At 35.4% G+C, this 14210-nt stretch overlaps 1 protein-coding gene across 1 annotated transcript; it reads right to left on the bottom strand.

Annotated features, from left to right (window-relative positions):
• Positions 1-6541: 6541 nt before the first annotated feature.
• Positions 6542-14074, bottom strand: LOC146448055 (N-lysine methyltransferase KMT5A-like; the record flags this gene model as incomplete). Its single annotated transcript, XM_085102715.1, has 5 exons — positions 13355-14074; positions 11692-13319; positions 11067-11166; positions 8480-8642; positions 6542-6735 (listed from the first exon to the last, which is right to left on the bottom strand). Coding segments are annotated over exons 2-5 (487 nt in total), but the record flags the coding sequence as incomplete, so codon positions are not given.
• Positions 14075-14210: the final 136 nt, after the last annotated feature.

The raw sequence follows: 14210 nt of genomic DNA, 5'->3' as shown, positions 1-14210 counted from the left end.
ACTCTGATAATTTTGCCTTTCAGTGTCTCTTCTCCTTCAATTAATATACATGGTTTTTGGAATTTGAAATAAAAAATAGCCTACATGGAATCCTACCATTTCTTCGTATGTTTTTATTTCAGTGGGTAGGGCACTCTTTTAAAAGGCAAACATATTATGCAAACACATGGCCTCTGCAGTATTATAAACGAACCTTGATGAGCGTCTGCTGTAGTAGCTGGTTGTGTGGTTGCAGTAATCACAACAGATTGCACTTCTCCATCATTCTACATAATGTTAAACAGCACAAATTGTCACATAATATTGTAACTGTGTACAGGTGATTACACAAAGTCATTCAATTTGGGATTTTCAGACATATTTTGTAATAAAAATTAAATCCACATTTATCTGCCATGCGTCAGCTCTGTTTCAATTCAACTACACTCATAGGAGCCTGCATTTTGTACATTGTCAAATAATTATTTGTCAATATTATTTACGCTTGGGTTCTGTCAACTGCATGAGCCACTAAGCTACATGTATCTCTCTGTGTCTTTATGTTTTTGCAGGGTTTTATTTGAACAGGTACAGTGGAAATGTGAACTTTAACAATGAAAATAATTATTGAAACTTTTTATCTTGATGGATATGCCAGTGAACTTGTTAATTCAACTATAAATCTCTAGATGAAAACTTCTTATAAGCTTGGAACTGGGAATTATTCTTGAACTCATGATTGAACTGAACTAACTCATAACTGATGATCACCAAAACCACAATAGTGCAAATTAATCTGCTGAAAGTATCCTGCTTTTATAGGTTTTGAGCTGTGTTCTAGAACATTCCACATTGTCCTTGCTTTGTAATGGTAATGACTGAGTGGAGTACAATTCAGGGAGTAATCAGGCGCGTAATTTCAAATCGGCCGAGCGTGTAGCGCGAGGCCAATTTGAAATTACGAGCCTGATTACCCCTGAATTGTACGACACGAAGTCCTATTACCAATTAATTGTGCCAATAACAAAATGCAAGAATCTCAGTCTGGGAATATTTATTAACGTATGAAATAGATTCCAAAGCAAAAAAAATGACTGGTTTTAACTTTGGATGTGGAAGCCCTAAGTAGTGAAATTCCATTGGCTAGTGGCATTTGCCACTTGATTTTCATTGGTTCTTTAACTGTCTGATTTGACCTGTCCGATTACAAGCTTCTAGTAATCGGACAGCTGATCAAATCGGACAGTTTTGGAGTTACATAGCAAAATTAAGCCATAAATATGGGCTGTTAAGAACCAATCATATTCAAGCATTTTGTTATTGACACAATTAATAATTATATTTAGTAACTTGTTCATCTTGACAGTGATCCTGCTTTATTTCTGTTATCCTGGAACTTTCTGGAAATTAGTGATTCTGGAGCAGCTAATTAAAAATCATCCAAAGAGAACATATTCTGGAACATCTCACACTGTTTAAGAACATTCTAGCAAATTCCAGTACCCATGAACTGCAAGCTTGCGACAGCAATTTATTCACATAGATAATGTATGGTATATAAATACATGGATAATGTATGGTATATAAATTGTACCCCAGTGACCACATTTCTGCCTGCAGCTGTTCGTTTGAATCAGTAGAGCTCACCATCAAGGCCACTGCAGTTTTGTTTTCTTCAAAGAAGTTTTTCTGCTCGGCATTTTGAAAGGAAATCTGAGAATTTCAACCTCGACGAGTGGCATCGCTTGACTATTTTGCGTAGAACGAGGCATGACGGAAAAATGCTAATGAATCCGCAAAGATTCGCTCACAAAAGCAGTGATCGCAACGATCGCTAGCAAGCAAAGCTGAACGTAGTTGCCCCTGCGAACTCCAACGGGGCGCCTTTAGAAGTGGAAAAAACCCACCGTCACTTTCTTTTTACCCGAGTGTGCTTTCTATAAAGTAATTTTTTGGTACAAGGATTTGACTATTTCTGTTTTGTAAAATTCACCTCCCGCAATGGCCTTTGTGGTAAAACCCTTTCGGTACATAAGTTCTTGATCGTCAAAATTGACAGAAAAATTGCGAAGGAACTAACAGGAATATCGAAAAAAACCTCACACGGTTTGGAAGATTTTAAAATGCCTTGTGATTGATATGGTGCAGTAGGTTTAATTCTGTGGTCGAATTCCATACCCAATAAATTCGCTCAAATGGGCGTCAGTCATTTTGGTCTTTTTGGACGCACTCTCCTTACGGTTAAAAAAAGCAAAGCAAAATAATTTTTAAAGATAGTACATTTCATTAGCTTTATACTGATATATAGTACGGTTGTTGGTTTTAAGACAGTGCATAAATGTTTTTTTTTTTTTGTTAAGGACACCCGCGAAGGTATCTGGTAACCTTATAATCACATAATATTATATTTTTAATATTAACAAGAGACAGTTACTTTAATTTACTGGATTTTGGTTGCCAGCTGGTTATTTGAAGTGTTACGGGTGTTTTGCATTCCTCCTTCCTATAGTTAAGGCTCAGTTTCCAGAATATGCATATTGCAAGCAGTTATCTAATAGAGTGTATTTTGAAAGTAAACTCACATTCTTGTTAATTTTGTTAGCATCTGCTTTACTAACTCCTGTAGGCTTGTGCTTGTGACATTTTTGTCCTTCTAGAAGTGAAATGCATGAATGGATGCATATTGCATTAAATGTAATTAATTTATAGTTTTGTCATTAGGCAATCAACACTGGCAGGAGGGAGGGAGCGCAAAATGAATCCAGAAGGAAGCCGGCACTACCGGTTAAGTCATGCACCCTCCGATAATAATATAAAAGAGCTTGGCTAAAATTGAAGCGTGTTAATACTATGTGTTTTGATCTGTTAAAACAACACTGCTTCCTGTATATCAATATTGGAGCTTGTACGTTTTAGCAAGCTAAGCAAGAAAAGTTTGTGCTTTTCGATCTAGCACTATAATCTTAGCTTGTTCCATTGAAATAATGTGTTTTGGAAGCAGTAACTTGTGATCATGATCACTCTCTTATTAAAACCACTGTGCCTGTTCTATTCTAACTTGCATTGGATCATTGAATAATACAATTGCAGGGATTTGATTGTCTTGGCAGCTATGGTATACTAGCCGTTATACTTGTACCATGTCCAAGAAATGGCGAGAACGGATGTTTTATGAGTCAAATGAGTCAATGAGTCATGAGTCAATGAGTCAACAGGTCGGATCAGTGGTTTTTCATAATTTTTGAATTTTTTAGATAAAACTAGTGAGCAGCACGTCTGCGAACTCTTACAGTTGTAAAACGATTTATTTCCTCCTACGTGTTTCGTTTGACTAACGCACACTTCGTCAGGGAGTTTTACAATACAACATAAGTGACCTGTATATATACCTAGTGACATAAGAGACTAAAATAAATTTTACATTATGTAGAACCACACCTACGCTGGCTGCAGATTTACATGTAGCAAACAGGCGAAAAGGTGTGCAAGGAATGACATATTTTGAGCGTGACATTAATTTTGGGGCCCACAGTTTTAGCTAAAACTGGGGGCCCCAAAATTATGTCAAGCACATATGTAAAAGAACTTTCCTTGACACTCGCGACCCATTTTTAACTCGTGAATGCACGCATGCGCAATGAACGAGTTATAGCGATAGCTGGGTGTGCGCTTGGTCGGTTCTGTCGTTAACTTTCGGGCGTGCGCAGTGAATGAGTTTTAAATTCATTTAGTGGAAAAAACACGCGAACATTTATTCTTCACGGCGCATCAGGAAATTCTTATTCAGTATGTAGAGAATAATTTGACGATCATTTAGTGCAAGAATGGAGATTTTTCGTTGAATCTGAGCAAAGTTACAAGTTTTTTCAGTTTTTCAGAAAGTCCGGGGTCGTAAACTCAGTTAGTGAAAAAAAACAACGTGAAAATTTTTTTCACGATGCGTCAGAATTCTCTCATTCATTCTGTAGAGAATAATTTGACAATCATTTTAGCGCAAGAATGGAGATTTTTCGTTGAGTCTGAGCAAAGTTATAGGTTTTTTTCGTTTTTTTCTAAATAATTTGAGTTAGAAATAATTTAATTAAAAAAAATTTAGTTTGTCAGTTTTCACGCGAAAGCGGAACGTGCCATGTCACGCATCATTGACGTCGTAAACAAAACTATGCAAATTTCTGGTGAAATGAACACTTTAAGATCTTGTCAGCTGTCATAGAGGTTTCAAAGGGAAAAAATGTTTCATTTTGGAAATTTACAACTGGTAATTTATGGGAAAGCAAAAGGACGCGGTCGATAAATAATTCTTATTTAGCAAGAGCTTGTCATAGTTCATTATTTTTACTTGAGGATTGCGTGGACTGAACTCCAAAAGAAAAATTTCACGCATTTATGTCGGGCATGAAATGTAATGCGATACTTTGTTGAACAGATTTCCCTTTGTGAGATCGGCTTGCCCTACAGTTATTTTGTAATTTTAATTCCCAAAAAAACTTCACTTGCCCATTGCCCGATCGCAAAATCCAGTAGCCCCGGACTAACGGGGACACGAATTTGCATGACGTAGCTGCACATGGCGTGCTTCTATGAACTTTGAATAAAAAAATACGAGATTTTTTTTTTTAATCAGCGCATCAGAATAATCTTATTCAATCTGTAGAGAATAGTTTGACAATCACTTTTATAGTACAAGAATGGTTATTTTTCGTTACATAATCGGGTAAAGATATAATTTCTTTTAGCTTTCAAGGAAGTTTCCGTAGCCGTCTAAATTTCAATTACTATGTGTCATCTGCATTCACGAGTTGGCTCACAGGAGCCTTTGATCTACTTCAAACCGTGCCAAATCATCAATACACCGAATGTCAAAGAAAGACTGTTCACAGATTTTAGTCTTTGAGTGCTGAGAAACTCCACAACAGGTTTAACTCAATTTACTTTAAGCGCTGTGTTCAAAGGGAATTAAAGACTTTCTTCCGTAGCAGTCACAACATTTAGGCCGCCATATTTTTCGCTTCTGATCGGCTGCTACGCGGCAGGACCTGGCAACTGCTAACAAACAGCCCAGGTCGAGATTTAAATGGAAACTAGCTGCCTTGTGCATGCAGCAACAAACAACTAGACAAAATTAGTAAACGTAACGCATAATTTTATTGTTTCTCTAATTTTTTTTTTTCAGACCTGACTCATTGACTCATGACTCATTGACTCATTTGACTCATTAATACTTTACACTCAGAAATGGCAACCATTAAATTGTCTCCTGGTTGTTCTTGCATAGCGAAATCAGCAAGATCAAGCAATATTTATTATAATTCCACTTGAGCTTGTTGGATTAATGAGATAATTATATAGTTTACATGCCTTTATAGGCACCTTGTTGGCCATAGATCGATCTCATATCCAACGCATGCTCGTGGAGTAATAGTTAAATAACATGTTAGAGTGAATAGGTTAATTAATTAACTAAGGTTACATTGTAAGTCACAAACGAACTGAGTTAATGTACCTAGGTCAGAATTAAGGTCCAGGGCTCTTTTTGGCTGCTGGCAGTCATCTGTCAGTGAAAATAAAAGTAATGCAAATAGGGATTTGCCATCGTAAGATATTACACTGTACACGTAGCATTTGAATAGCTGACTTTTCTTGGAAATTAATGCCTGAGTGCTTCAATTCAACATAGCAAGGTACTCATGCTTGACATGCATGCTTGAAAGTGAATTTACATAGAAATGAACAACATGAATTAATGGCCACATGTACATATAAATTATTAAGGTGCATCTTTGTCCAAAACTAAATTCTTTGCACATCAGATCACAGATGAGTGATTTTGTAACAGATTAGTTTTAAACACCATGAGTGTTGAAATAATTTAGAAAGGGAGGATTTTGCTGTTAAAGAGAATGTATTTTTGCCCCTCAACAAATTAAATCAGATGTTGTACCTGTACTGAATTGTTATTAATGAGATGGTTACAGATTTACATGTACAATAATTATTGTACATATAGTAACAGAGTGTTGTTGAAATTGTTTGGCTGGCATTTAGAAATTGAGCTAACTTAGAAGAGGGCAAACTTATCTTTAATTTTATTTTACAGAAGATATACACTGTATTATTGGGCCTTTCACGCTTTAATTTTATAAGCTGTAATTAAATTGCATTGTTTTTGAAGAAGAAGAGTAATCCAGCTTTTCTTTGTGCTAGATGAGGAGACTGATGTCATGTTGATGTCATGACTGCTCTCAAAAATTATTTTTAATTCCTTTACCCTAAAATAAATTTAAAAACTTCTTCACTTAATATGTTCTTAAAATATTTCACTCTATCTTGCAAGTGGCTGCTTATAAGAACTTAGAACTGACATTTTTGCACCCATAACATTGTCTAAATTTTTCTCAGCAACTTGCTTCAGTCTACAGGAAAGATTTCCAAAAGTCCAAAAAAGGGAGGGTTGATTGGATGGTGTTAACTCTCTTTCTGATTAGGTATTTGAAATTGATTCATAATAAGCAAAATTGCTACTGGCCTCAGCTCATTATAAATAATTATGTGAAATTTTTACCCTTTCCTCTCCAGGGGAGGTCCTGTGCACCATAGTCGTACCGAATTTCTGTGTTTGGTTCAATGTCACTGGTTGCAAAGAGGCAGAGGTATGTATGATTGTCTATGGTAATTTTCTTTATGGCAGAATTTGCTTTTGTTCTTGGGCTATCATTTACCAGACGACCGAGTCCTGTAGAATAGGTGGCATCAACGCTGTTGAAAAAAATTATTAATTAAATAAAAGAATTGATAGTGATTTGTTATTAATAAATATTTTGCAAATTCTGGTGCACTGATTTATGCTCCTAGCTATATATTGTCTATATGAGTACAGACATGAAAATGTTGTCAGATATAAAGTACTATGCACTTTTAAGCGGAAAATAAAGTCGATCCACAGGAGTATTCTATGGCCGTGCTCTGTACCCTTATAGACAATAAAATGATGCCATAAAATGTTCAAAGTTTGGCAATGAAACCACACTCACCGGTAGCTCATTGCCCCACTTGAGATTTTAACATTTTACTACTAACAGTGTACGACATCATTTTATCAGGTTATTGATTTTATTAAGTAAACATAATTAAATCTCAATAATTTATATCATACAAAAAAGCAAGGAGGCCAGTATTAATAATCAGGAACAAAAAATGTTTTGTTAAGGTTGTGTTCTAAGGGCATGTACATGTATAAAGGGTCCAAAACAAAGTCTGAAGTCTGAAGACCAAATTCCCAAAACTAAAGACCTTTAACAAATTAAACTACGCATTAAGCTGTTATTAAATCAAAGTTTATTATAAGTACTGAGGAAGGACTGCCTGCTTTAATTGGATGCATTGTCTGAATCCAAAAGACGTAAAAATTGACAGGGTCTTATATTTTTAACTGCTTTAACGTTTTTTGTAAAAACAAATTCAAAACAAAGAACCCATAGATCTTTGTATCTTTCAGCACAGTTAAGACAACATAGTTTAATTAAGGAAGTCTCCATTTTTTTTAGTTTGACCTGCTCTTTCTACAAAATGAAGACTTGATAAATTTCCTGTCTTTCAGTTTATGACAAAGTGTTTAAATGATCTACAAAGGATCCCATGTTGAAGAACTTGTTAATTTAACTTTATCTTTGGGTGTTGTAGTCAGGGTCATTGTTTTGTTGTTTGGCACAAAATGAAGACTGTATTGATCGAGTGTTTCTTGGAATCTGATGATGTGTGGGACAACAGGGTTGCCCATTCAGGGAAAAACAATAACTTCTCAAGGTCAGGGAATTTTGTTAGAAGTCAGGGGAAATCTTAGAAGTTGTCAAAGTTAGTGAAAAGTCAGGAAATTTTTTTTTGTTGCGAAAAAAATCCTGTGAAAAGCATAAAGAGGTCAAAAATGAAGAGAAAAATAATATTGATCGATGGCCTACAAAATTAAAGAAGCTGAAGCAATTGTAAACATGGATGTTTTTTAATTGTTGTTCACTTAATGAATGAAAATTGTTTCCTAGTCAGTGAAAAGTGGCAACCCTGGTAATCCAGCAGTTAGACTTTCATAGAGTGGGTTTTGAAGTTGGTCTGTGGTTTTAAGTCGTTGGTTTTTCAGGTCTTTGCTGGACGCTTTTGAGACACCCTATTTGTAAATGACTGTAATTGTATAATGTTAATCATGAATTATGGTTGGAATTTACAGGTCTCAATCAGCAAAATGTTTTCGCACTATTGTCAGTATTTCGTGTCAGTGATAAAAAGTAGAGAAGAGTATAATATTAGTCTGTGGAGCTTGATCTTTTAATATTAAGTTCGATCAACCGTTTAATTTTTTTCCTGAGAGAATCTTTACTTAAATTGTGCTAATTTTTTTAGCATTTAAAATAATGTTTTAGATCATGAAAGTAGACTTCAAGCTAAATTTGTTGCCTAATAGTATATTGACCATAAATCATTATAAGCACTCATTTTAAACTACACATACCAACAAGTTTTTCCATTGTCTCTATAAAAATATAAAAAATTTCCAGATTCATCTGGATAGGCTTGCTCTCTTCGTTCACCCTCTCTTCCAGTTATGATTTCACCCTTATAACAAAGGAGAAAATCTCCCTTTTTGAAAGGCCTTGTTGTGAAGACTCCTTTTCCTACATGATAAATAAAACAAACTCTGAGATTAGTAGAATTTTTGGAATTAGCTTTCACCTGTCTAATATAGTTATCTTGACTGAGTGAACTCCAATTCGGCCTAAATAAAAGCGCTTGCCGTCCTATTAGTTATGCAGTACACACAATGGCATGTGCTGTCCAATTGCTTAGCCATGACTGATGACGCACTTTTATTTTTACACATTGAAAAAGTTTTAGTTAAATAATGGACAATTTGTTAAGGGTTGTAATGTTCAATCAGATGCAATTTGCTATACCACGCTATTACATTATTTTGTTTGATTGAGATGAATTAACTAAACTTGAATTGATTTCCAATGTTGCTGCATGCTAACAAGAAAATCTTCAGGTACCCTTCAGGCTCCCAAAATTGAAAGTTGGGACTTCAGGACTTGATGTTAACACAATAATATCATTGATACTAGCAAGAAGAAAATCTTTAAAAGAATGCGTTAAGTCTATATACAATAATATATTGGTGACTTTTACTTCTTTTTTTTTTTCAAACATTTAGCCAAAGAAGCTAGCTCTATAGCTACTACTTATATCACAGCTAGCGCTTATACAAATACACTATTTTATGGGGATTCTGAAAATACAAAAGTTTTTCATTTAATGTGAGAAGTTTGTAGAATTGATTTTGAGGAGGCTACATGTAGTTTACATGCTACAATTTGTTGGCCTGACAGTATCGGAGCGCTAAAGGTGTGTGACACCTGCTTCTTAATTAAGGCCGGTTAGCTTAGCCACAAAAAGTGGTAACAGTCTCGCCTGTGACGCCAACAAAAATAAAAATAAATTAAAATTTTGCCAATGATTGCTTTGGTGCTGTCCTCATATCCAAGAAAATCATTCAATGAATTAGCTACAGCTGTATGAGGATTTTTGCAACATATACATCTCTCTTGTTCCTATCATAATAATCTTGATTTCCATTGTTATAGATCCATGAATACATGTACTTAATCCACTCCCCTATCAACAGGGATTATTTAGAACTCTTCGATACTTCACACCTTTGAATTCTTCAGAGTATTCCTGGCATCCTTGCCGTCCACCATTTTGATTACTTTTGTTTTGTATGCATGCTCTTTTCTCAGAATTTTGATTCTTTGAACGTGTCGACCCAACTCAACAAAGATCTGTTGTACTGGGACATTTTTCTGAATCAGTGAAAATTTCCATTTTCATGAATCGGTCATAAATGAGGTGTCAATTAAAATACACAATATGATTCGTGCAGTTCCATAAAAGAGTTTGTGACTGCCATTTCACTTACAGTACATAATACAAAACATTCTGCTGAAAGAGGATACAAAGTCATACATTAATGTTGCAGGAATTTTATCAGACTAAAAACAACAAAACTTTTTAGTGCAATTCTGCTATAGAGAAAAAACTGATTTTAAGAAGAAACACTGAAATTTGTGTTTATGTGAATAATATGCTACAGTATGTTAAATTTTCATATAAATTAATTGTCATGCAGCAACCAACATCAAAGGTCTTGTGGTGGACTGTATGTTGAAAAGTTTCATATTGTATACAATAATACTGCATGCATCTGCATGAAGCCTGTTAGTTTACATGCATGGATGGTAGCTAGGAAACAAATATACATGTATCACAGAGGAAATGATCTGCCTTAAAAGAGTTAGTACAGTCAATGCATGTTCAAAAATATAATTATGCCTTTACTCTTCACAATAATATTCCTGCTTTGATCAGCACTAGAACAAGTTTTACTTTGCCACCATGGTTTTGAACCCAACAATAAACTTATTTTAACAGCTCAGTGCTGCAGTAATTACAGTCGAAACCTGCTTCATGGACACACACTTAATATAGAGACAGATGCGTTATAAGCATCTCAATACAACATAAAAATAAGTTTCAATCCATTTAAAATGCTGAGATAACTTTTAAGTTAACAAAAGCATTGAAACTTATGTTATAAGCTGAGTTTGTGACTTGAGATAACTTGTGAACAGTCAAATTTACTTTCTGTAGGGATATGTCTTTGTAAACCTCAAACTGACGTTGGTAGGTAGGCTATCAGCACTCGTAAATAATTATATCATTACAATTAAATGTGAATTGAAAATTGAAAGCTTGTAAGTCCATTTACAGTTAAGTTCCATTTGTCATTATAGATGTATTTTCAAATAATAGGCTTAATGACAGGCTGAATGTTTTGATGGTTAAATGAAACGAGGTTTGTTCATGCATGAGCAAGTTAAGGGCTTTTTGTTTCTGTTATGCTTGATTGGGTTTTGATGTTTTATGTGGCCAACTTCTCCATTTTGCTCTAGCTAGACCATTAATCTTATTTTTTAAAGCAAAAATAGTATGTATGTATGTATGTATGTATACAATGTATTTTGGAATTTCTTAAAACTTACCAATTGTGTTATTGATAAATAAGGCATGAAGACCAGGCTGATCTTTCTCTGCAAAAATCCATTTCTTGGCCTTTTCAGTTTCTGATTCTCTTTTGGCCCTCTTAAATGAACAAATACGTTACAAAACATTTGGTTATTCAACTATGTTCATAAAAATTAACTATTACATGGATTAACTTTGCATAATTTTATAGTCCAGTAAAATATATGTTACTGCTGTTCTGTTTGACAATACAGTAAAGTGGAACAAAGTAATTAATTTTGGTATGAGTGGGCAAGCAGCATGCATATGCATGGTGTAATACGTGGTGAGAGCACCCACTAATTTATGTGGTCCAGCCGGTTTGATTCCAATACTCTGAGAGGTTTTTCAGCATGTAATCAGGTTTCCTGCTCTCCTCAGCAAGTAAAACTTTCCAAATTCCTTTTCAGTGCTGTGTACCGTCAACACTTCCATAAATTTTCAATGTTGAGTGATTGATTTCTTTTTATAGGAATGAAATGTTGTTCCCTTAACATCATTGTCTGTGGGAAAAAAAGCATCAAGTACATGTACAAGACAGAAAAGGCAATAGTTAACAAATGAAATGGCTATGTACTGTTTACTTCTTTCAATTACTAATACCTGTGGCAAAGGGTGTTTTGTTGTCTCCATGGATAGTTTTCTTTTCTATGACTTGTATCTTGGAATGACTTCCATCAATGTGCTACGTGAGAATGCAGTACAAAACTCATAGTCTCTGATTTTTAGTGTCACTTTCAAATATATTGATGGGAATGCTAAAATAATGGTACAGTTTAATAATATCCCTCCTATTCCACAGAAACCATGGCTGTGGATGGCTAGAATGGAAACATTGAAAGTTGATGGTACCGGTGTTTGTATTTGAGAAACATCACTGAAATGATCATGGTTTGTCCTTCCTCGTAGAAATCACTTAACATTTTACTCCTCGTTTAAGAATAACTTCATGGTAGGGAAAAAGTATTGTCAAAATAATATTTTCGCGGATTTGACGAAAATGTAGCAAAACGTCTTTGACAGGGCCTCTTTAAATTTAGTATGTTGCTTTCATAATGACCGTGATGGTGATGGTGATGAAGATGATGTTGACAGTGTATGGTGAAACATTTAATATAAGTACATGTAAGCAACGTGTTAGTAAAAGGGGCTGTATTTTGGAATTTGAAAGTAAATATGTTTGACCCTGGTTAGGCATGTGTTTTCAATCATTTCCTTTACTAACGTACAAAAATAATGGTTATGATTTGCATTGAAGCCTTTCTTTGCCTGCCTATGAACTTTGGATCCAGCTTCTCTTGGTTGTAAGAGGTAACAACAACTACAAAAAAAAAATGTTTCGGGGATTCAATCCATGATCACATTAAACACTGGCGCAAACCAATGGTGAAAACCACTAACAGCTGTGCACGCAAGTTTTTTCCAGATCTCTTGTCGATCGATGGTTACACGTTTTCGGTTCATGCATAATCTTTAATGTTTTGCTTATCAATAACACCAAAAATGCTAGTGAAAAGCACGATTGACAACTTTCCTTTTAGTTTCCTTTAATCTGTTGGTCATTTTAGTGGACATTTTCTCATCGATCGCGAAACCGTCGAAGCCGCGTAAGTTGAAAACTAGGAGCAAAATGGCTGCCATATTTGTATCATTGACCAGTCTAGCAAGTGTAAAATGAGAGTTTGAGGCAAAATGAATGGAAAATTTAAGCTGACTCTGAATGAAATATGTTTATTCAACTAAAATTAAACACAAATTAAGACTTACTGTGAACGAAACGACCTCTCAGATTTTTTTTGGCTCTGTTTTGTTCTGACCTGGTTTCCAGATTCTTCCTGGAAAAAAAGAAGATTAGTGCGTCAAGACGAATGCAATACTCTTTTATTGTTAAGCTAGGGTTCCTTAGCAGTTGATCCTTTTGGGCAGTTTCCGTTACGGATGGATTGTATTTTAAAGCTTATCCAGTACAATAACGAGAGACGGGCTGTCGTTTAAAAGGTCTTTTTTTTAAGCAGTTAGAATTTGCATCTAGTCGATTTTGGGGGTGTTTTATACTCACCTCAAAAAGAGAATAGCACGTTGGTTTCTTCTTTCTCCACGAACTTCTCAGTGAAAATTAGTCACCACTGTTACGTTTTCTATTTTAGCAACGTTAGGTGATAGTATCAGTAACGAAGGAATAATTTTCTGGACGATTTCTCTTCGTGCAGAAAAAGAATCCTCTGCTTGACCTGCCAAGGAAGAGCTTCTTGACCATGCGGTCCACCTGTCATGTCATTGATCCATTGAAACCATAGAAACAAACGCAAGTGATTGACAGATACCCATTTTAGGAAGAGATGAACCTGAAAAGGGGCTGGGAAAGGCCTATTACATTACGTTCCTAAATGGGGCCTTTCGTCAGCAAAGCGAGGCAGTGAACAATTTTGTTTTTCACACTCAAAGTAGCTGTTCAAACTCGAAGTAATAGTCACTGATTGTCCTTAACTTGTTTTCGCGAGTTGTTGTTTTACCCGTTTATGAGCCTGGTATGATGTTTACCGAAAGAGATATTCATCTCGTGTTGGCGAAAAGTCGATAGCTGCATACCTCGCTTCTTCTCGTCGAAAAAGAGCACAAAGCTTGACAGAAGTAACCAAAAGCACCACATCACGATAGCGACAACAACATGCATTTCCAGTTGAGATAAAATAGTTAGTCTTACATGTAGTACTAAGACGTAGTGTGCTTAAGTTTTACTGTCGAACCTCCCGTAAGCAGACACTCTCGGGACCAGAAAATAGAAGTGTCCGTTTAAGGGAGTTGTCCGCTTATGGGAGGTTAAAAATGTAGTGTTTGTATGTAGCTGAGAACATGACCAAGTGTCGACTGCTTAAGAGAGGTGTCCACCTATGGGAGGTTAAAAATGTAGTGTTTGTTTGTAGCTGAGAAGATGACCAAGTGTCGACTGCTTAAGAGAGGTGTCCACTTATATTTATGGGAGGTTGAAAATGCAGCATTTGTATGTAGCTGAGAACATAACCAAATGTCCGCTTACGAGAGGTGTGGTGTCCGTTAGCGGAGATTCGGCTGTATTTCTTGTCTGGGAGATGTGAAGTAACATTTGCTGCCAACTTGTAAAT

The sequence above is a fragment of the Pavona decussata genome, unplaced genomic scaffold (genome assembly GCF_977016875.1).
Source record: "Pavona decussata unplaced genomic scaffold, jaPavDecu1.1 SCAFFOLD_1425, whole genome shotgun sequence".
NCBI lineage: Eukaryota > Metazoa > Cnidaria > Anthozoa > Scleractinia > Agariciidae > Pavona > Pavona decussata.
Note: the sequence above shows the minus strand (reverse complement) of the source record. Positions and strands in the feature narration are given on the sequence as shown.